The sequence below is a fragment of the Megalobrama amblycephala genome, linkage group LG21 (genome assembly GCF_018812025.1).
Source record: "Megalobrama amblycephala isolate DHTTF-2021 linkage group LG21, ASM1881202v1, whole genome shotgun sequence".
In the NCBI taxonomy this organism is placed as follows: Eukaryota; Metazoa; Chordata; class Actinopteri; order Cypriniformes; family Xenocyprididae; genus Megalobrama; species Megalobrama amblycephala.
In genome coordinates, this window is record NC_063064.1 from 21,848,638 (window position 1) to 21,872,773 (window position 24,136).

At 36.4% G+C, this 24,136-nt stretch overlaps 1 protein-coding gene across 3 annotated transcripts in view; it reads right to left on the bottom strand.

Annotated features, from left to right (window-relative positions):
• Positions 1 to 24,136, bottom strand: part of LOC125256809 (kazrin-like) — a 182,637-nt gene that overhangs the window by 131,014 nt on the left and 27,487 nt on the right. For all 3 annotated transcript variants that reach the window (XR_007182188.1, XM_048173031.1, XM_048173032.1), the window contains exon 3: positions 8,826 to 8,983. Coding sequence is in view for 2 of the 3 variants with exons in the window: in XM_048173031.1 (XP_048028988.1) it covers positions 8,826 to 8,983 (158 nt within the window). In the remaining variant the exon portion in view is untranslated. The remainder of the gene's footprint in view (positions 1 to 8,825; positions 8,984 to 24,136) is intronic.

The window sequence follows — 24,136 nt, forward strand, 5'->3', positions numbered from 1 at the left end:
AATTGTAGGGGGCAAAATATATAATTCAGTGCAATATAATGACTGAGACAAATAAACGTTCCTCAAAAGCCTGATGTGATAATCAAGTAAATCTAAGTTGCTTCAGTCCAGTAAGTTTTCATCCTGAAATATTACTAAAATATAAAATTTATTCTTACATTTACTTTATATAATTCAGTAAAGATTTCACAGCAAAAGACATGTGCACCACAACCTGAAGCTGGCATATATAGCTGGTAAATATACTAAAAAGCCTTTTATTTTCAAGAAAAGGTATAAACTATCAATCAGACAACAGAAGGCATGTAGTCAATTGTGTACAACAGGTTTAACAAAACCTGTGTTTGTATCAAATATGATACAGCAGGCATTATATGGTTAATGTTTAGCGCATACAAAAGGCTCTAATTTTCTTGTGCACAGATGGAGGGAAGTGTCAAAAATCAGGCATAATGTAATTGCAAGTGCTTGTGTAAAAAAAAAAACAACACTCCTGATTTCCTAAGAGGCAGTCAACATTGTTGATAAGTGCAATTAATGATGAAGAGCATGGCACACAAAAGCACTTCACCTGCACTGTGCCCTAATTTACTGAAAAACTTCCAGTGGCAAAAGGTTCTAGAGTGGATCGTGACCGAGTCATTTTGTAGTTCCTGAGGTCAAAACACAGCACGGCTTTCAAAAGAACAAGTTAGTTCATGCAAAAATGAAAATTCTGTCATCACTTACTCACCCTCATGTCATGCCAAACCCATAAGAATTTCATTCATCTTCAGCACACACATAAGTTATAGTAAACGGAAGCTCAGTCATTCTTGCTTGACATGCGGGAATCAATGAGGGTTATTCTCGAGTTCTACGCAGCATGATTGAGATTCCGCAAGAACCAATGAGGTTTGTTCTCACGCACCAAGCAAGTACGGTTGAGCTTCTGTTTATGTACGCTGATCAATGTTTAGATGTCAATAAAAGCCTAAATTATACCTGTTCATCTTATAAAGCAGAGGTCACCAACAGGCGGACCGCGGTCCGGGTCCGGACCCAGAAGCCATCCCGTACGGACCCGAACCAAAACAGAAGGTTATGATTTAAAACCTGGTGGGGCGCTATTTTACCGGCGCAGCTTTTGTAGTCTTTACGGTAAAGGTTCATGATGATAAAACGCACAGACCAATTGCATGCGAGTTAAGCTATCCCACGTGATACTACTCAGCCAATCAAGTCCGCGCATCCCAGGCGGTAATCTTTGAATCTATAGTGCAGACAGATGTGAGAATTAGATGCAAGTTACACATGAAAAGACGATAGAAAGAAAAAGAAAGATAGCGATACATGTACAAAACAAAGGGGGAGAAACAGGCGAGTGAGACGGAGAAAGTTGAGAAAAATACGAGTGAGACGGAGATAGGTAGAGAAACAGTAAAGTTGGCCGCATTTTCACAGATTCAAATTTTCCGGATAAATAACTTGTGAGATAAACGATGTTACTACACAAATAACACCTCTTTTTAACGTAGACAAGCAGCTACAACTTAATTTTCCTCAAAACAAGCTTTCCTCCGCAGTGGACAAAATGGACGACTGAGAGACAGATCCGAAGGGAGCGCTATTTTACCGGCGCAGCTTTTGTAGTCTTTACGGTAAAGGTTTATGATGATAAAACGCACAGACCAATTGCATGCGAGTTAAGCTATCCCACGTGATACTACTCAGCCAATCAAGTCCGCGCATCCCAGGCGGTAATCTTTGAATCTACAGTGCAGACAGATGCGAGAATTAGAGGCAAGTTACACGTGAAAAGACGGTAGAAAGAAAAAGAAAGATAGTGATCAATGTACAAAACAAAGGGGGAGAAACAGGCGAGTGAGACGGAGAAAGTTGAGAAAAATACGAGTGAGACGGAGATAGGTAGAGAAACAGTAAAGTTGGCCGCATTTTCACAGATTCAAATTTTCCGGATAAATAACTTGTGAGATAAACGATGTTACTACACAAATAACACCTCTTTGTAACGTAGACAAGCAGCTACAACTTAATTTTCCTCAAAACAAGCTTTCCTCCTCAGTGGACAAAACGGACGGCTGAGAGACAGATCCGAAGGGACCGTCTGCAAAGTGCAAAACCTGAAAAGCGTTACTACAAAAACAGTCAATAACTTCAATGTTACACACTGCATTGTCACCAAATTGAGTTCACACATCACTGCTGGTTATACTACAACTCTTTATTTTGGAAAAATATATTTTTGAATAATTTTTTTATAATGAAAAATATTCAATAACTTCACTAAGAAATTATGAACTTCATTATGAAAAATACATGTAATAACTTCATTGTAACACACTGTACTGTCACCAAATTCAGATCACACATCACTGATGTCTTGATAGTAGATACTACAACACTTATTTTGGAAAAATGTCAATAGTGCAGTGTATTGTGTAGTGAAGTTATTCATTATTTTTCATAATAAAAAATACAAAAAAATAATGCAAAAATACATTTTTCCAAAATAAATGTTATAGTATAACCAGCAGTGGAGTGTGAAATAATTGAAAAGAGGTGTTATTTGTGTAATTTGGCTCACAAGTTATTGATCCGGGAAATTCAAATCTCTGAATATGTGGCCAACTTTACTCATTGACAACTTTACTCATAGTCAGAACATGCTTAAGTTTGAACATGCACAATTTTTTGTTTATTTATTTTCTCTTATTTTGAAATGTAGCTCTATTTTATTTAGCTAATGAGAGAACATATCTACAGTTACATATATGTTCAGTTCTATTTTACGTGACAATAAATATTGTCAAAACGTTTTTGAATTGTACTGAATTCATTTGATTTGACAGTCAGGAATCAATTACATGCAGATACACAACTACTAGGCTACTTATAATGTATATAATTTATATCACACTAACTAGTTAGACATTATGATCTTCCAGACCTTTGCTTCAAGAAATTTTCTCTAACTGGACCTCTTTAAATTTTAGTTGAATACCCCTGTTATAAAGCGATCGTGTCTCTTCAAACATGTTGTACTAAACTGCTGAATTCATATGGATTAGCTTTATGATCTCTTTATGAACTTTTTTTGAAGCATCGAAGTTGTAGTTGCATAGACTGTCAGCGGAGGGACAGAAATCTCTCAGATTTCATTACAAAGAACTTCATTTGTGTTCCGAAGATGAACGAAAGTTTTATGGGTTTGGAACGACATACTGTAAGGGTGAGCAAATGACAGGATTTTCATTTTGGGGGGAACTAACCCTTTAACATGCACTGTATAAAGTTGAAATGCTCTTGAATGGAGGCTCAGGGACCATGATGCCCAAATTACCTGACAGTGGAGAAAGAGGTCTGACAACGAGCAATTTATTTTGGATGCAACTTAAGCGTTGTGCTGATGTTGACTGAAGTCCTTGGCACATTTTCCATCACGTATCTCCTTCCAGATATACTGGAAATGTGCCTGACTTCCAGCCACGATTATGAGCCTGTCAATATAGTCTTGCACAGGAGTGCTTGTCCATTATCGCCATGAATTGGACTGTAATGTTGTTCAAGGGCAGCTCTGGCAGTTAATGCTCACTAGGCTCTGCAAAATGTGTGGAGAGCTTCCAAGATAACTCATAAATGGAAAAAGAAAAAAAAAACACTGGAAGGAAGCAAACTCTCAGTCAGGACTCATGTTGTCACTGTTTTAGACTCTTAACCTATAGTCTTGTGTATGTTTATGTAGCCAGCTAATCCCCTCAGGCAATAACTGGCACTGCTCGTGTAGTAAAAACAGCCAGATGGAAGTTTGTGACACAATATTCATCTGGGATTCCTCTTTAGCCCCAGACTCATATATAGGATGAAGCACAAGGTTCTGAGCTCATGTTGTCAGAGCAATGAAATCATGTCTGATTATCTAAATACTATAGTGCATTATACAAATAAAACGAGGGAACTGGTGCTTTGATTGCCCTGAGTGATTTTTATCCTCTCAATAATCTCTGAAACTGCAGTTTCATTTCCCTGTCTGATAGTGAAGGATTACTAACATAAAGCTAAAAATGTGCAGATAATAATATTGTTTTTCTATAATGCAAATTTCTGCCACAAAATATTAATCAGATTCAACTTGGCACAAAATCCATAATGAAAGAAGCATAAACCCTCAACTCTCTCATCTTTCTTAGGGAAAGTCATTTTCGCCAGAGTGTGAAAATGCAAGACAGTGAAATAAACTTGCATTTTCATTTTCACATTCTATAATGGTTTCCATATCTGAGATTTAAAACTAGGGCTGCATTTTATTGGAATATTAGTTTTTTAGTGAATATTAAAATAATAATATTAATTATTATTATATACATATATTGATATATAGTAGTGGCCAAAAGTGATGTCCGGCCTAGAAAAATTTGTTAAAGATTTTGTATACTGCATAGTTGTGCTTAGGAGTCAATTGTTATATTTGTGATAATGCAATGAAAAATTGTGCGGACGTAAATTTTGGCCAGGATGTCAAACAAAGAAATTATGAACATGCAAAAACAAGAGAGAACCAACAAAATATTAATAACTGATTATGTTGTAGTCAATGTATGCTTTTTCCTGTGAACTCTCTGTTTTTCTATGCATTTTTTGCATAGTAAAATAAAACCTATGGCTGTAGTTTACGCCTTTTTTACCACATAATTTTGTCAGATAAATACCCTAACCAATTTTACTGCTTTGTTCTTCCCTCCTATTTAATATATTTAAAAACAAAAATATTTTTCTCATATTTTGATCCCCTCCAGACATCACTTTTGGCCACTACTCTATAATCACAACATTTTTGGCCTACAAACAAGCAAAGAAAACCTGAAGGTTTTTATTTTTAAATCGCATTTTAAATCGCAATCACAATTTTTATCAGAATAATTGCAATTCGATTTTTTCCCCGACATTTCCAGCACCTGTGCCCCAGTATCTATTCATAAATTCATGCTCATCCATCATAAAGTCTTGGTACTCCAGCTCTAAAAGCAAAAGCGACTTGGGGCTAACAATCTCTCTGCACAGTTGGCACGTAGCCGCCCACAATTGAAGACGATGGCCTTTCGCTGAATTACTTTCTGCTTAATCAATGACACTGCGAGTAAGAAATATATTCTGAAAAATGGGGACGAGCCATGTTATCAATCAAACCTATCTGCGTTGTGTCTAATTGATTAGCCAAATACATCACTATGTCTCGTCAGCATGAACATTCATCATTTAACAAGGATGAGCGAGAGAGTTATGAGAAGATGCACAAGGAAAATCAACTGTAAAATCCACCAATCAAACTCAATGTAGCTGCCTAAGCAAGCGCCCAGCGGGTTACTTGTTCGGCACTTAGCAGATGTTTTTTTAACTTTAGCATTCACGGTTTCTAGCCAGAGTGGTGTTTCTATTGTGTATGTAAACAGCTCCGTTAGATGAGGAGGAAAGATTGCGATGTTCAGGAAAGAACTTTTTAAAAAAGCCTCTGACAGGCATTGTGCTGCGGACAAACATTCCCTTGACATACATCCTGGAGATGGAAGTAGGAAACAATTAAGTGAATCAGCACAGAGAGACTAGTTTCCCTCAACAACAACAGTGAAACCAGGTAGTGGATACTTTTTATCCAACATCCTCAGGCACATAAAATATTTTGGTCCCAGACTACCCACACAAGCAAATGCTTCCTTTGATTATTCTTTTCACTGTTTTCCAGGTCGGAAAGAACGATGCCAATTAAATGCAGTATCTATTGTCAAAGAAGGATAGAGAGCTAATGATTTTTGAATGGTGCAGAGAAGAGGGGTGCACTAAATTATTTATGCGTCTCTTTCAATAAAGTGACATTCAGTTATTCAAATTACGACATTTAAAAATGCTTTGGTCCTTCTCGACATCGACTCCCCTCGACCCTGTATGCGTGAACCACAATGTGACCCCAAAAGCACTGCCAAAACATCTTCAGCATTAAGCATAATGAATACAGATAAAGGAAGCACTCAAATAGATTACTTATAGGTGAAATGTGATTTTTGCACCTCTAGTGGCACAAAACAAAACTGCAGTCTGATGGTTTGAGAACAAAATTACACTTTACCTAAACATACATCAACCTACTGTAGCAGCCAGTGATGTCTTAAAGGGATAGTGCACCCAAAAATGAAATTATGACCTTTTTAGAGATCTTCGATTGATAAACAAATTGTTCATTTTGGGTGAACTATGCCTTTAAGACATACAGTACTGTATAGAAAGATTTTTTTAATGTTTTTGTCTCTTATGCTCACCAATGTTACATTTATTTGATCAAAAATACATTAAAAACAGTAATACTGTGAAATATTAATACAATTTAAAATAGCCGTTTTCGATTTCAATATATTTTAAAATGTCATTTATTCCCGTGATGGCAAAGCTGAATTTTCAGCAGCCATTACTCCTGTCACCCAAAATCATTAAAATAAGCTGATTTCTTATTATTATCAATGTTAAAAATGGTTGTTCTGCTTAATATTTTGGTGGAAACCATGATACTTTTTTCTCAGGATTCTTTGATGAATTGAAATTTTAAAATAACAGCATTTATTTAAAGCAGTAGACATTTATTTACAAAGATTTCTGTCATTTTTGATTAATTTAATGCATCCTTGCAAAATAAAAGTATTAATTTCTTTAAAAAAAAAAAAAAAAAAAAAAATCTTACTGACCCTAAAATGGTAGTGCACATGCTTCCACGGAAGGAAAGAGCACACCAGCAGTTTGGTTCATAAGAGATGTTTGTGTCTCATTTGTGACTCAAAGGATGCAGGAATATCACTAGAAAGACTGCAGTCACATGTTTTCCTCTGGGCATAAACCAGAGGTTTGAGTTGAAATCTTTCTATGATTGCAAATTATGTTTTTAGTGTGCCTGTGGACAGTGTCTGTCCGGACCGAGCCATTATTGGATCCAGTGGCGTGGATGTGTTGTCCTGACTTATTGAAGCTTGTGTGACATAGATGCAATCAGGAGGAGTTAAGTGTCATGCCACAAAGGTCTGCCTAAGGCTAAAGCTCCATGATTAATGTGTTGAAATTTCTTCATGATGTCCCAATTGAAAATAATTAGGAATGAGTCATCACAAGCTCAACCGCTGATGTTCCCTCTGAGTCTCGTCTTCTCATGAATAACAATCATTTTTCAGATCCTTTAGAAACAAGAAGGCTGCAGAGGCATCAGAAAGGTATATAATTAATTGCTTAGTGTTAATTGATTTACATTTTTCATTTGAATTTCTGTTGTAAAATGCTTATTATGATCCTAAATACTTAATTAACCTATGATAAATGAAGATGATTTTAATAGATAAATGTAACATTTAATATAGTCTCCCTGTCAGTTTATTAGTGTGAATTTTAATGGAATTGGCCACACAGGATGTTGAACTGGAATCTGAATCGAATGAGGAATGTACTGAATTCAAATACATTCATCAGGGAAACTGAGCAGGAATTTAATTAATTTGAATTATTATGCTGTTTTATTCCCTGACATGTACAGTAGAATACTTACAGTAGCTATTATTAACAGTATTACAGCATACTATAATGCTGAATAATGTTTCCCCAATTGATTGGATATATTCTCTATAGTTTAATATTGTTTAAAAAAAATTAAATACATTATATAATCGATATTTTTATATTGTTTAATCAACAGATAGGTATATAATCTAATTTTATACATTTTATAATGTATAATAGTATATCTAATACATGCCAATGTTTTAAAATTTAAAATTAAACAGTGGAGTCAGTTAGCTAATTCTATTTACTTCCATAAATTTAAATTCAAATTACAATTCTGAATCCTATTTGCTACCTTAAATCAAATTTGATTCAAATTCAAAAGACATTCTCAGTTCAATTCTAAATGACACACAACCATGGTCAGAAATTAAGGGGTGCGTGGGGCAAAAATGCCACCAAAATGAACAAAAATGTCCCGTGAATTCAATATAGGGGGGTAGAAAATGCCCCTGCCCAGCACAATTAAGCAAGATCTATTACGGCTGTTACAATTAAAGTGCAATGTGAAATCAATGAAAAGTATCAATTGCGGTATTACATTTACAGTATATCTTGCATCATATTTCATTAAAAGCAATCACACATGTTTCTGTTGAGCTTATGAATGCAGTGTCCAATCAGAGGAGTTTTGATTCATTCAGCCGAAGTCGTTCAGTGCACGTGAATCTGCATTTGTGAATTCTCTCATCATTATAAACAACAAAGTTCAGAAAAGATGCAAGTAAGAGATTCGAAGTTATGCGGTACACCGCTTGTGAAAGTTCTTTGCTTGCTTTCTATATTATTTCTTCCATTTTGTTTTTTATGCTACAGAAATAACCAATGTGAAGAACCAATGTAATCAAATTTACAATATCAAGATCAATAATAAACAGTAATGATTTTTGTCATGATATTGCAGCTTTACCTTCTTATAAGTTTTTTTTATTTATAGTCTATTTATGCAGTTTCTGTGTAAATATATGTACATGAGCAGTATTAAACAGTCTGTAAATATAAATGCCATGTCAGATGCAGAATCTGTTCCACTTTGCAGTATAAAGATCGCTTTTGTTGATGTTGAAAAAACTGGCTGGTAACTGGTTAAATTGAAGTGTCTGACACAAAAAAATCGAAGTAAAAACAACATACATTTAATAAGGTAATTATAAAAAATGCCCTTACAAAGGTAAAAAAATGCAAATATTCTGACCCTGCACAGAACACTAACTGATATAATGAGATGTTTTTACCTGTGCATCCATGAGCAGGTGTCTCATTAGAGCCATGGATTGGCTCAAAGTATCCCTCTCGGTGGGCAGAAAGGTGTCCTCTTCGTGGCTCATGGCGTTGGGTCTGTTCACCATGAAGTGAGCGATCTGGTCGTTGAGGCTGTTCAGAGATTGCACAGCTGGAGAGAACGAATGAAAGATGGATCAGAATCACTCCTGAGCGCACACTAGTACCATATCCCCTATATGCGTTTCATATTTTATTATAGTCAAGTTTACATTATACAGCAACAACCGCCCATACATAAAGCACTGTTATAACTTCACTGATGAAATAATTGCCCTGTCATTTCTATCAGATAACACAAGGCCATGAGACTCTCTGAGCTGTTATTGCTTTTCTTGAATTGCTCTGGGCAAAAAGAACATAAAAATAAAGCCAGCATTGGCACTCCATTTGGACCAAGTGTCAACCATATAGGATAGCAATCAAAAGCCTTTTCACACAAGTGTTGGGCTTTCAGTGTTTCTGCAGCTCTTACAGAAAAACACATCAAGTATTTTCCCTAATAATAGCCATGAATTGTAAAATTGTCATTTTGTGTCATTAAGAATGCTTTCAAACTTGATCGTCATGAAATCATATTTATATTTACACTATCATTTAAAAGTTTGGGGTCAGTACGATGTTTCTGTTCTTCATGGTTTCCACAAAAATATCAAGCAGCACAACTGTTTACAACGTTGATATTAATAAGAAATGTTTCCTGAGCACCAAATCAGCATATTACAATGATTTCAGAAGCATCACGTGACATTGAAGACTGGAGAAATGAAGGTGAAAATTCAGCTTTGCCATCACAGGAATAAATTATATTTTAAAATAAATTAAAATATAAAACAGTTCTTTTAAATTGTAAAAACCTTTAACAGTATTACAGTTTTTACTGTACTTTTAGTTCAAGTAAATGCAGCTTTGGTTAGCATAAGAGACTTCTTTCAAAAACAAACAATCATACTGACCCAAAATTTCTGGATGGTAATTTATTTATATACTATATAAATGTAAATTAATCTACAAAGATCAGAACCCAATCCCAAAGTAAAAGTCATAAACTGCTTAAATCGTCCAGATTCACTCAATTTACTGAATAGAAAGTGCAAGTCTGGGTCCACTTTAGACACTCTACTTACTATAAGTAATTTTGCAACTACATGTCAACTCACTCATTAGAATATTAGTAGACTGTTAGGGTTAGATGTTAGGGTTCATTTTAGAAGAATAAGTTGACATGTAGTTGCAAAGTCAGTAGGATGTCAGTTGGGGAAGCAACAAAATAAAGTGTTAGCCAAGTCTGCCATCTTTTGTCAAAATATGCAGGGTTTGTTTGATTATTTCCTGTTGCTTCACAGAAGGACCATGTTGATAAATACATTCAGTGTACTGTCAATGTGTTTTCTGCTTGTGCACATTGCAGAAAAATAATGTATGTGTCACTCTGACATGAATTTGACCTGTATAATTTAAAAAAAAAAAAAAAAAAAAAAAAGCCGAAAGTTTTCACCATGTTGTAATTCCAATACTTCATCACAGTCAATAGCCTCGGCTTGCCATCATTGGGAAAGGTGTGCCTATGTGCATGATCTCAGCTGGCATGTGTCTGGCTTGGTTAGTTCATCAAGCTTTGCTGCAACCCTTCAGATGATTCGGCTCATTGGCATGCAGCCTGCCCTTCTCTAATCCTTCTCCCATGGGCTCGGCAGCTCCCTGCGCAAGCTTCCATTTACCATTAATCCCTCTCACTTAGCGAAGGCTGCCAGAATTATTGTAAGTCCATTACCACTGTAGAAATCTCACATCCATGCCCATTTTAATGCATTTATTCATAGTTCCCGGCAATCACGCCTGACCCTTGTTTGCCTCTATCAATCAGTGCATCTGCGTATCCAACAAATTAAAAGAGGCACATCAGTCTTTTTCCACACAACAACATCACAGTGAAGAGTATTTAATATGGCATTGACCTCAGCTGGCCAGAAAGCTATTGCTGACACATTCGACCAATAATTAAAATTTTTGGTTGACTCATCAGCTCTGATGGCAAACAAGTCAGTGCTGTAGGGTCATACAGAAGAAGTGAGAATTAGACTGACAGAAAAATAGGTCATCATTTACTCACCCTCATGTTGTTCCAAACCTGTATGACTTTCTTTCTGCTGAGAAACACAGAAGGAAAAATGCTGAAAGAATCTACCTTGTGTTCAACATTAAATGGATTAGTTCACCCAAAAATGAAAATTCTGTCATCATTTACTCACCCTCAAGTTGTTCCAAACCTGTATACGTTTCTTTGTTCAGCTGAACACAAAGGAAGATATTTGGAAGAATGTTTGTAACCAAGCAGATCTCGCCCCCCATTGACTACCATAGTAGGAAAAAATACGATAGTAGTCTGGGGGAGAGATCTGCTTGGTTACAAACATTCTTCCAAATATCTTCCTTTGTGTTTAATTTTCTTGGTTGTGAAATCTTCTTCTCTGAAATCTACTTTTTAACCCTTAAGTGGTATTGAAAATCCTGTAACATCTTTTGTGTTCATGGTCAAAAATGACTAGTCTTTTAAAAATTGCTTGTTATGCTATATCTTCACCAAATATTAGGATTTAATCTTTTTGTCAACTCATTTTCTTTCAATTAGGACAGGTTTTGTTATTTTTGGAACTGATTGATCTTAGGCGTCATTGATCTGAGCTTATGAACCTCAGTTTTTGAGTGAAAAAAAGCATTATTTGTGTATATTTGTCAATATTCAACTAAATAAACACCACAAGTGTAACAAGGTGGGAAAAAATATTACAAAATTTGGGGAAGTAGTTATACCCTGGGTAAGTTTTAGTCCAATGCAATAGTGTTAACTAGCATTTTCGAGGAAAAGACAATCTTCTCCGGGTCAAAATAATCCAAACATAACCCGAGGATTAAACTTGTCAGGTAGGCAAAATAATCTACAAAACTGTGATGTTGTATCAGCAAAAACTGATTGAAAATTATGATCAGTAATGTTTTGCCATGCGTTCATTTTCCAGCAAAATTGTTTGTTTTCTGTGTAATTATAATCAGTATTGAATTTCCAGGTAATACTGCTAATTGTCTTGAAAACTAGCAACACTAAGATCCCACTAGTAATGTACTAACTAACATTAACACAATGAGCAATACATTTTTTTTCACTACTCAGTTGTCTTTGTTAACGTTAGTCAATAGAAATACAACTATTCATTGTTAGATGTTAGCTCAAGTCCGTGAAAAAAGATGAATAAATGCTTTAGAAGTATTTTTCATTGTTAGTTCATGTTAGCTCAAGTCCAAGATATAATATGATATATAATAACAGACACAACTTTTGATTTCATTATGTATTAATAAACTAAGATTAATAAATGGTTTAAAGATATTTTTCATTGTTGGTTCAAAAATTTGACATTTTAAAATAAAAATGTTAATGTATAATACCAACATCTTTGGGACTTGACAGCCCCACATCCCATTCACTTTCACTGTAGAGAAAAAAAAAAAAAAAACATTCTGTTGAATTCCTTCTCCTTTTGTCTTCCACAGAGGAAAGAAAGCCATACAGGTTTGGAATGACATTACATGAGAATGAATAAACAATGGCAGATTTTTCAATTTTTTGGTGAACTGTCCCTTTAAGAGTCTGGCTAGTAAGCTTCCCCTGCAGTTGTTATTCAACTAGGGAGCCTGTTAGTGCTCAATGCATCATGTGAAAATGCAGCCCTGGCTGATATGCTTCACTATGTTTAAAACCTCAAGAAAATAGTAAATTCTACGTACTCCATCTGTTCTGTCCACTAAAAACATTTCCATCTTTCACGCTTGCTTTGATTCTGAAGCAATATGAAGCACTTGAGGGTTATTGATCAGACAGACAGACATAGACAGTCACAGATAATATATATATATATATATATATATATATATATATATATATATATATATATATATATAAAAATAGATATTGATATAGATAGATCCTTTCCAGGGTTGAACCTCTAACCTTTGGCTTACCAACCCAGTGATTCATCCACTATGTTGCAGCCACCTCATTAACAAGTGAGAGAATATCGGGTCATTCGTCGGATGAATAAAACAAGGACCAGTTTGATCTCATAATGCACAGTTAATGAAAACTTAATTAAGTTTGGGAGGATGTGACTCAGCATATCCAAAGGCCTTTAACAGCAAAAACAGAAGCACAAGGGCATGAAAGAGCCTTTACTATCTTTCTTTCGCACTGAGGTATGGATTTAAAATCTGGTGCAGTCAGCTACAGCATTGCAGGGGTCATTTAAGATTTGAGAAGATACCTTCACATAGAGACAGCAAATACTGTCTCCTCTTAGAGAGAGCTTTCCAAGCAGCATTTCTTCCATTTTCCATGGGTGGATTGTTTTTCGTGTGATCGGAGATGCTCAAATCGCATTTCAGGAAATACCACAATATCTCTGCTATTGCTGACTGTGGCATAACACAATGCCGGAACGGAATCACATTGTTTCCTTATTATCCTTAACCACTTTGGAGATAAAAGTCAGGAATTTTGTTTTTATAAACACTGAATCCATTCACAAAAAAATGAGAAAAGTTACTTAGAAATGGTACTGCTGAATTGAAAGTTTTGCTGAAGTGTGTGCATTGTGTAATAATGTCAAAAAAACAGATGGTGATACACTTTTTCACCTTTGCATGGCTTTCTGAATGGTCAAACATTCATATGACTGCTAAACTGTATATTTCTGTATACAAACTGTATATTTCTATATAAGATACTGCTGCTACTTTCGTATCTCTCCACTATCATTCTTTTTATATCAATGCAAGTTAGAATATCTCATCTTACAACTCAAAATGATTACCGCACTGTAGTTGTTTTCCTGTAAAAATATCTAAAAATGCTTGAAACACAAATTTAAGCAGATAGTAAGACCTGAAAATAATATAAAAATATAATAAAATAAAATAAATGGATGTTACATGTATTCATTTTAGGCACCTTTTATCCAAAACAACATACAAATAAGATTACAAACAAGCACGACATGCAAATTTTGCAGTACGACTGGCAAAAATGGCCTCACGAGACTTCAGTATTAATTTTATGATGAGCATAAACCCTTGATAGATGACTAGAAGCTCAAGTGTCTCCAGTTAAAACTCCAATAAAAATGTACAAAAAACAACTGGAAGAAGATACAAAGAGCTGAGAGAGAACATAAACTACAGAAAGATGTAATGCATACAGTTAAAGAAAACATATACAGTATTTACTTTTTTACAAGTAGAAAAAGTAATTTGGAATGCAAAATCAAACTAATAATAACATTTAAATTCATAATATTTTTGCAGTGTTCATCTTTTCTTCAGGGCCAATTGATTTTTTTACAATGTTATGAACAATTTTTCTTGCCAATTTTTATACTAGAAAGATAAATTAATTTAAACCATGCTAGGGTTTTTAATGAAGAGAGGACTAAATATTATCACTTACTTATCAGTAAATAATTCAGTATGCCATAACCTAAAAGGCAGTAACAACTTATAATCACAAAAACAGTAATTTGAAGCCAATCAGCCTCATTCACAAATGATAAAGCTCAAATGATAAGTAGCATATTAATAGAACTAAAGAGATAATTAGTCTCACATACACATGCAGTTGTTTGGTCATAACTGAGTTTTAAAAAGAAAGTCATGTGGAAGAAGGTCAAAGCCTGTGTGGGCTTCTCTGTTGACTAATAAGGTCAGTCACAGAAAACAGGCGATTGTGAAACAGGCCTGCCATAAAATGCAGTTGCAGTGCACTGAGCGCGTATGTTGAGCAGATTTACGATCAGACCTCGTCTCCGAGCGCTGCAGCACATCTTGGAATCAAACCCAAAGCTAAATAAAATGTTTATGGTGCCAACTGACGAATGGGGTCTAATTTCACATTCAGCAGTTTACGAGGTACACGTCTGAAGAGAATACCTTAAGATGTGACAGAGGATAATGAAACTACGACATTGAAAGTGACACGGCATCACATACTGAAACGCAGTGCAATACACTGTTTCAATTTTCCAGCAGTGCTGTCTGTCATGGAGTTTGTGCTTCAATGCGACAACCAAGAGACTTTTCCCAAGAGCAAATCAATAAAGACTGAGTCTCAGTTCTAGTGTAATGACAGAGAGCTATCTGCCTTCACAGGAACGGCTAAAGAATAGAGTTTATGTTTCGCATTGATCATTTATAGACGCTTTGCAATCAGACAGATCCACTAAAGAATGGAGATCTCTTCAGTCTGTCAATTGTCACAAACAGCAATGGGACTGATGGGCAGGTCAAGGGAGATGTCGAACGCATCTGAATTTCAGAAAAGATCTCAACCTGTCTCTATTTAAGCCCGTATTTGCCAAGATACCAATGTATGCAATCTGAGATTACCTCAATATAAACTCAAACATCAAATTTTTCTAATACGAAATCATCTGAGCTAAGCTATCCACACTCGTATAGCTGTATAACCTTACTGTATGTCAACAATTGTTCTATGCTTGTATTTTCATTTTTCCAAAAGAATTTTTGAGATAAACACCAAAGACAATGTTTATTCTTAAATTAATGAATGAATTAGCCATAAAACCAGCCATTTGTTTCATTCCTAAATGAATCACTGATTTTGGATGAATCATTTAACTGAATGATTCAATCACTAATTCATAAAAAGAATGGCTGCATTCAGAACCACACACTACCATTCTACTCTAACTATTTTCATCGTTCTATGGAACAGAAATAGTAAGAGTATAATGCTAGTACAAAGTTCTGAATTCAGCAAATCACTTATTCCACTCCTAAATGAATCAGCATTTAGAATGAATCCCAAAAAATTGAAATTTTATTCACCCTCAAGTGGTTCCAAATCTGTACGAGTTTCTTTCTTCTGTTGAACACAAAAGAAGGTATTTTCAAGAATGTTGAGAACCAGAGAGGTGATGATGTCTGGTTCCCAACATCAACTGTCTGGTTCACAACATTCTTTAAAATGTCTTCTTTTGTGTTCAACAGAAGAAAAACACTCATACAGGTTTGGAACAACATGAGGGTGAGTAAATGATAATACAATATTTGTTTTTGGGTGAACTATCCCTTTAAGAGAATGATTCAAATACTCTCTCATAAAGAGAATCCCTTGTTATGATCAGTGAGTGATTCAATGACTCATTCATAAAGACAGCCACCTGTTTATTTCTTATGAATCAGTGTTTTTTGGATGAATTGACACAGTAAATAATTCAAGAAAGTCACTTGTCACCACATAATGCTGTAAATTACAGAAAGAGACACTTGTGGGATAAAATTAGGGCTGGGCGATATATCGCATGCGATTGTCACGCGCATTTCGTCGGTTCCCTGATTACCGCTAAATCGCCATCACCTGCTTTCAAATGGAGCAGCATTTAATAGACAGAGCCGTAGTTCACTGACAAGCTACGCAATATCGCGTTCATTATCGAAGGCGATTCATCTGCGATAATGAATGCGATATTGCGTAGCTTGTCAGTGATGACAGCAATTATTATTGGTTGCATTAATCCACAGACTGACAGCCTGTCTAGAACTCCAGAACGCACATTAAAGGATAATGAAACGTATATATTTATTTATGAGCCATTTTGTTTAATTTTTTTTTTTTTAATCATGTTAAAAAAAGCATTTTAGGGTTTCAAGATCCTTTAAATCTCCTGAGCTATGAAAGAGCAGGGTCTGAATATTGTATGTAAATCCATCAATGCAGAATGTTCAATTCACTTGCTCAGGTAAGGTTTCATAATGGGAGTTCCTGTTATCAGCAACACACTACAGCTTACGAGGATTCCTCTTAAAAGTCATTGAAATCTTCAAAGAATATCAAGATTTGTTCATTGTTGTTAAAGTTCCGTTAAACATTTCTCTTTGGTGACTCTTTGTGTCAATGTCAGTTATGATGAAGCTTTACAATCTGATCTGGGAGATGAATGGAATAAAGTTCAGACTGTTCAAAGTGACAGTTTCATAATTACATCAGAGAACAGTGTGTCGTCACACACAACAGATTGCAGATTCCCTGGTGGAGACATGAAAGAGGAAGACTGAGAGAAAAAACAGCGCTGAACCAAGCCTGTGGCCATCTGATCTCTAATCTTGCGCTCAGATGATGACAACTGATGGCTGGTGTCCTCTCTCTCTTTGCCTGACAGGAAATGAGAAGAGCCCTATGTTGAAGCTAACGCAGGGCCGCCCACTCATTCACCCTGCCAGCGTGGCCCCTGGAACACATTACCATGCAAATGACTACACTCACTCCTCTCTCAGAGAGCGAAATGACACATTAAATGTTCTGACAGAAGATAAAATACAAAAACTTTCTGAGAACGAGTGGAAAATGATTTCAGGAGTCATAAGCCAAGCTAGGGCTTTATGGATCGAGAGAGATCAGTTCTTTATGAGCCAAAGATAAGATGACAGGATGAATGACAGAGATCTGTAATCTATTATGCATTTTGACCAAGCTTGAGCACAAATGTATGATACACACCGGCTTCACACAAAAGAGTTTATTTTTAGATGGAGGTGAATTTAATTAACTGGGATTAATGAGAATAAGGATTATGTTGTAATACATAATAATGTTACATTTAGCACTGTCAAGAATGATGTTGTAGGGCTACTGAACATCAGTGAAGCTGGATTGCAATTGTTCTATATTTTTATGAACAAGGAGTCAATATTTAAGCTCCTTGTTCGGCAGACGTGATATTCAGATCAAAAGCACAACTGCGAGTTTTATTTTGCAAAAATACAGTTCAATAATCAAGAAGTTAATACTGAGTAACAAAAATTAGCTCCCAACAAACCCACTGTTGGTTCACCTTTGCGAGTCTCTGGACCACACACAACAGTTGTGTTTGCATTCTTATGAATCATTCTTTGAACGAATCGGTTCAGAAAATGACTCAATTACTCACCGGCTGCATCCAAAATCGCATTCTTCCCTACTATATAGTAGGCGAAAAACAGCATGTGACAAAAGTAGTATGTCCGAATTCACAGTACTCATAAAAGAGTAGGCAAATGTACGCGGATGACCTGCTACTTCTGGCGAGATTCTTAAAGTGTGTATACGATGCACACTTTACTATCCCATGAGGCCACGAGAGAGGATTTGTGAATGGCAGTGAAGCGACGTAACTGACACTGGTAGGTCACATGATAATGACAACATGACGAATGTAGCACGTCCAGATTACATTCATACTACACACACTCATACTAGAACTTACTTTTTTAGAGGACGTGAAGTAATTACTTATTCAAAATAAGTACCTACTCAAGAGAGTATGCGATTTCGGACGCAGCCAGTCACTAGTTGCCACCTACTGGCGTGTAACCAACAGCAAGAATCACTGAGCAATCTGTGGGATAAAATGAAAATAATTATTAGTGAAGGCCTGTCTGTAACGCAAACACATAAGCGGAGTGAAACAAACAATGAAAAGCCCTGTGTTTGATGCAAATGGGAAGAATGGAAAGAAAAAAATGTAGTCTAGAGCACTTAAATTGAACTTATTTTAACCTGAGTACCACGATTTTAGAAAGCCATATCATACATAAATACGTTAGTCTAATGCGTGGAAAAGTAGGACAGTGGAATGAAAAAAAAACGCGTTCTGTTGTGTGAATGGCCCCATATCTTAAAATGCCGCTCGGCCAATCAAATTCGAGGACAAGAAGTGCTACCAAACCGTGTTCATGAGTCATAATGATACGATCTTGTTGTTTCAATTTAACGCATGATTTGAGATGAGTCTGAGACTAAATTGAGAATCCTAAAAGATTCCTCTGATGCTAGGCCAAAGTCTTTAATCGCTAGTTTGACAGCTGATTAATGACCATTGCGATAAAATTTTACCTCTGACGAAATTCTGGCAGTGTCAGAAGATTTGACGCACAGTCCTGCAGTGTGGTGTCTTCTACGGTAATCGTCAAAATCAAAAACCTGATGACGCAAATTAGTTATATATTTCTTTTCAAGACAAGCCATGATTCAGATTAATGCTAGAGATTGTTTTGTTTGCTAGCCACCATTTCTATCCCGCATGTAATGCAGCTCACCAAACTCTGATGACGTAAAACTCTGGATGAGTCTTTTTTTAACACGTCTTGACTGCCGTACAGTCTGTAATGAATGACAACTAAAACCCTACAGTGTGACATGGCTTACAGCGGGGATCATGTTCGTACAGTCTGACAAGCAACAGTCGTAATGGACTATTATAAATCGTACAGTGTGAACTCGGCTTTACCCACCTCAGAGTATTCATAGCAACCTTGACATGATACTGTCATACTGAGACTTGACGGCAGTTTATGCTCCATTCAAATTCGGTTTAGCTCTACAACAGCATTTATGATTCCTTCATAACCAAAGAAACGAAAGATGAGAGCAAAAAAGCAAGAAAGAAACAAATTCTGAGTACTATTATGTTCAAGGGGGGATCTGATGAGGTCTTTGATTCCTCTGTAGCTGCTGGGAGCAAAAGGAGTCACTATGGGGCACCGTCTGCCAAAGCAATTTGAGAGCTTTCCAATGGCTTCACACTTCAAAAGTGAGGAGCAGAGTTAGATGAATGGATGTTCGGTCCCTCGCAGGTTTTTCAAGCGCACCAGGGAATGCATTCAGCATCACCCCATTACCAAGGAAAAACACAACCAAATCAAAATGGAGACAAAACAGAAAAGAAACAAGAAATGGCTGCAACAGCCTTCAAGGTGGGAGCACAATCCCGTTCTTTTAGCCTTCCAAACAAACGGTGAAATCAGATTCCAGAATGGCATATGCAACAGTCATGCTAATTGCCAGGCAGTGGAAGCCTAGACAATTTTGACAGTTTTATTATAGTTTTCGAAGCAATTGTTTTGCATATTATAACAGAATTCCACACTATATGCATCACTCACTCAGGAACCTGCAATTTTGTTGTTTACATCACCGTAATAAACGGCTATCTTTGACAGTGTGCAATCCATTCCATGAGTGCCTTTGATTGTATGGTCTCCCGGGAGGCTGACTGTGTGAGCCTGCACCTGCATTCCTGATACGAAGAGACTTAATGCATTTGCTGTTTTGAAATGATGATTTGGCTCAACAGGACTAGGTTAAAAAAAAAAAAAAAAAAAAGTGCCAAAGATAATACACACATATGACTGTTTTAATTCAATGGCTGTGTTCATGAGTCTGTGATTTTTAGCATGTGTTAGCCATCTGTGACCGTTTAGACCTTTGCACCTCTGCAATTTGCTTCAAGCGAGTGCGAGAGACAGAGAGAGAGGCTTACTACAGTGTTGTACAAGGTCAGTCCTCAGTAGAGAGAAAAAAAAAAATGTAAATGTGGTGATTTCCGAAAACATGAGGCAAATTGGTCTGAACCGTTAAAGAGATAGTTCTCCCAAATAGGAAAATTCCCAAATAAGTTTGACCTCATTAAAGGATTAGTCCACTTTCAAATAAAATTTTCCTGATAATTTACTCACCCCCATGTCATCCAAGATGTTCATGTCTTTCTTCAGTCGATAAGAAATTAAGGTTTTTGATGAAAACATTCCAGGATTATTCTCCTTATAGTGGACTTCAATGGCCTCCAAAAGGTTGAAGGTAGGGCTGGGCGATATATCGCATGCAATTGTCACGCGCATTTCGTCAGTAAAGCCGGTTTCCTGATTACCGCTAAATCACCATCACCTGCTTTCAAATGGAGCGGCATTTAATAGACAGAGCCGTAGTTCACTGATAAGCTACGCAATATCGCGTTCATATCGCAGATGAATCGCCTTCGATAATGAACGCGATATTGCGTAGCTTATCAGTGAACTACGGCTCTGTTTATTAAATGCCGCTCCATTTGAAAGCAGGTGATGGTGATTTAGCAGTAATCAGGGAACCGGCTTTACTGACGAAATGCGCGTGACAATCGCATGCGATGTATCGCCCAGCCCTAGTTGAAGGTCAAAATTACAGTTTCAGTGCAGCTTCAAAGGGCTTTAAACGATACCAGACGAGGAATAAGGGTCTTAATCTAGCGAAAAGATCGGTCAAAAATATATACAAAAATATATAAAATAAATATAAATATAAAATAAAATATACAAAAATATATAACAAATAAATATATAACACTGGCCTAGTGGTTTTTGGATATTTTACTGCAAAATTCGTACATATTGCACTTTTAACTAGGTTTTTAGCAGGATGGCAGACAGCAGTGTGAGTAAAATAATAGATGCCCCAGCCACGTTTAAGTCCAAAGTCTGATTGATCATTATAGGATTGTCTAGCAATACATTAATTATCGCAGAGTTGCTGTATCATGATATCATCGGTATCTTGATCCATGTATCGTGTATGCCATCATGAGGTACCATGTGATTCCCACCCCCAGCATTAACAAGTGTATGTCCATCAACAAACAGATCTGTATAATTCTAGTTTATTGCGGTGCACATGTGGGAACTGTATTAACTGTATCAATAACAGTGCATAAGTTAGCCGAGCACTAATGTGAATGACTAATAAAACAAATCTTGCTCCATCCTTTATCATTACTTAAAGTAGTAAAAACAACAGACAATCTGCATTAATTGACACAGTTTTAGGTAATAGAGAGCCACAGCTGATTAACAAAACTATTTCAGTAAGACAGTAATAACATGAGTTAGCCGGAGACACACACAATATAAAACACAAAACCACGAATTTTGAACTTACGGTAGAAAATATATAACTGTTACATCAGTAATTAATCATACTTACAGGTTGTGATTCTGAAGAGAAAGTTGGTCCAAATAAAGTGGGTCCTGTCCCATCTTTAATAAGCGTTTTGTAAATCCCATTTAGTATTGCTGTGGTAATTTTAACCACTGACTCTTCATATCCTCATTCTTTGAAAATGTATAAAAGAGAATTTGCTTTTGCAGCGCAGAAAACAGCATCTTCTCAACATGTACGTTACACATACAAAACACGAGGGCGAGTCAAAGTAGACGTTGTTCGCGGGCATTATGCAAATATGTTACCGAGTTAAAGGTGCTCTAAGTCAGCGGTTCTCAAACTTTTTAGCGTGGAGTACCCCCTGAAGGGATTCCCATCCTTCTGCGTACCCCCTCTCTTCCACTTCGACTGCAGTCACACCTTTTCCATTAAGGGACAATATTTGCCCCCTAAATTGATTTTCCAGTGCATATTTTTACGTTTATGAATAACTTAACGTATAACTCTGACAGCGGCAGTGATGTCTCGCGCATATACTTCAATGAGAGCGAGACATCACTGCCGTTGTCAGAGCGCGATCAGACCAAACGAATCGAGTGATGAATGCAGTTGGACATAGTGGTGTATTAGAGGTAAAAAAATGATATAAATACTGTTCGGTTTCTCGCACAAACCGATCGTTTCGTGTCTTAGGACATCAATGTGTCGTCACGAGCCGCAGGGTTTAATTTGGATTTGTCTGTTGTGTTTTATTTACTCTTATAGTCCAAGTTCCCGCTGACTTGCATTATACCACTGACAGACGGCAGCGGTTGCAGTTAAAAATCATCATTTGTGTTCTACTGAAGAAACAAAGACACCTACATCTTGGATGCTCTGGGGGTAAGCAGATAAACATCAAATTTTCATTTTTGGGTGAACTATCCCTTTAACTTTGGCAACACTAAAAAACTAAAACTACAAAAAAAAAAAAAAAAAACATCAACTGAAGCTAGAAAATTTACAAGGATAGAGTGAAAACTACAATGAACTGAAAATAAAATAGAAATTAAAACAAAATTTACAAATTAACATTTAAGTCATATGGACCATTTGTATGGCTTGACCATCCACCATTTACTTTAATTGTACATTAAAAGAGTTGCATCAACATTCAAATAAACTTTTGCACAGAAGAAAGAAAATCACGTGCTGCGTCCGAAATTGTATACTGTGTAGTAGGTACTACATTTGGAATAAATCTTACTTTGTGAATGTTAAAAAAGTATGTTCTATATACTATAGTATTAATATGTGTATTATAAATGAAATCTGGACATACTTCAACCTCCATGTTGTTATTGTCATGTGACCTACAGTGTCAGTTTTGTCGCTTTACCTCCATTCACAAAACATGAGTTTGAGTAAATGATGACGGTAATTTTATGTTGGGGATGAACTTTTTCTTTATAGACTATATATAATGCATTACAAGCCATGACTTCAGGCATGTCTAAAACAAACATTGAGGTCAGTATGGTTACACCGTTCCTTCGGATTAGATCCATCCAGTGCCATTTTCCCAGCCTGTCAACAGGCTCCCCCGAGGCCTCCTTAACCACCTCGACTTTCATTGTGCAACAGGCTTCTTTGGCTTTGAGAGAAACATGGGGCTGGTAAGCACCTCCACAAAGCCTCTAATCAGTGGCATACACAAACTGCAGTTCCCCCGAGCCTTCAAGCTCTTCCAAACTACAGCCCTGACTGGCTGAATGCAACCGCACTGTCAGAGACGTTTACTAGGCAGAGGTGGAATTAAAGAAGAGAGCGAGGGAATAAGCATTTAAAAGTATGTGCGTCAGCAGTCACGCACGATAAAACGAAACCAGAAGCAAAGCAGAACTAAATAATAATACTCCCAAAAGTAAACAAATTAAGGGGAGCGCTATATCTGATTTTAATAATCTTGAATAAGTCCATCGTGCAAAACTGTCAATGTGACGCAGGCATAGAAAGTGATAAAAGGAAACGTTTTCATAGACTGAACCTGGGCTTTTATAAACGTACTCTTATCTGTTAGGATACATTAAGAGTTCTGCTGACTCTTAAGAAAAGTTGCTCAGCCCTTAAGATTTATACAACCAACTTTAAATTGAATTCTCTTTATGTTCCCTCCAGAAATATTCATCTTCCATTTAACTTCCATAGGTGAACTGTTTCCATATAAGATGAAGGATTCGGTCAACTGAATTACGCGGCAATGACCACACATTTGATCAGAATTCAAATTACCACAGAAAACTTGAATATTCCCAACATACTCGTTCTTAATCCCTCTAAAGCGTTCAGTACGAAGCGGTCACGATGCGTAAAGCCCGGAAAAAAGAAAATTCGCTTCAGTGACAAAATATGCCAGGACCACTGGCTCCAAACTTTACAAAACATCCCTGGCTTATGAGGAAATTACAGCTTTGAACGTTTTCACTG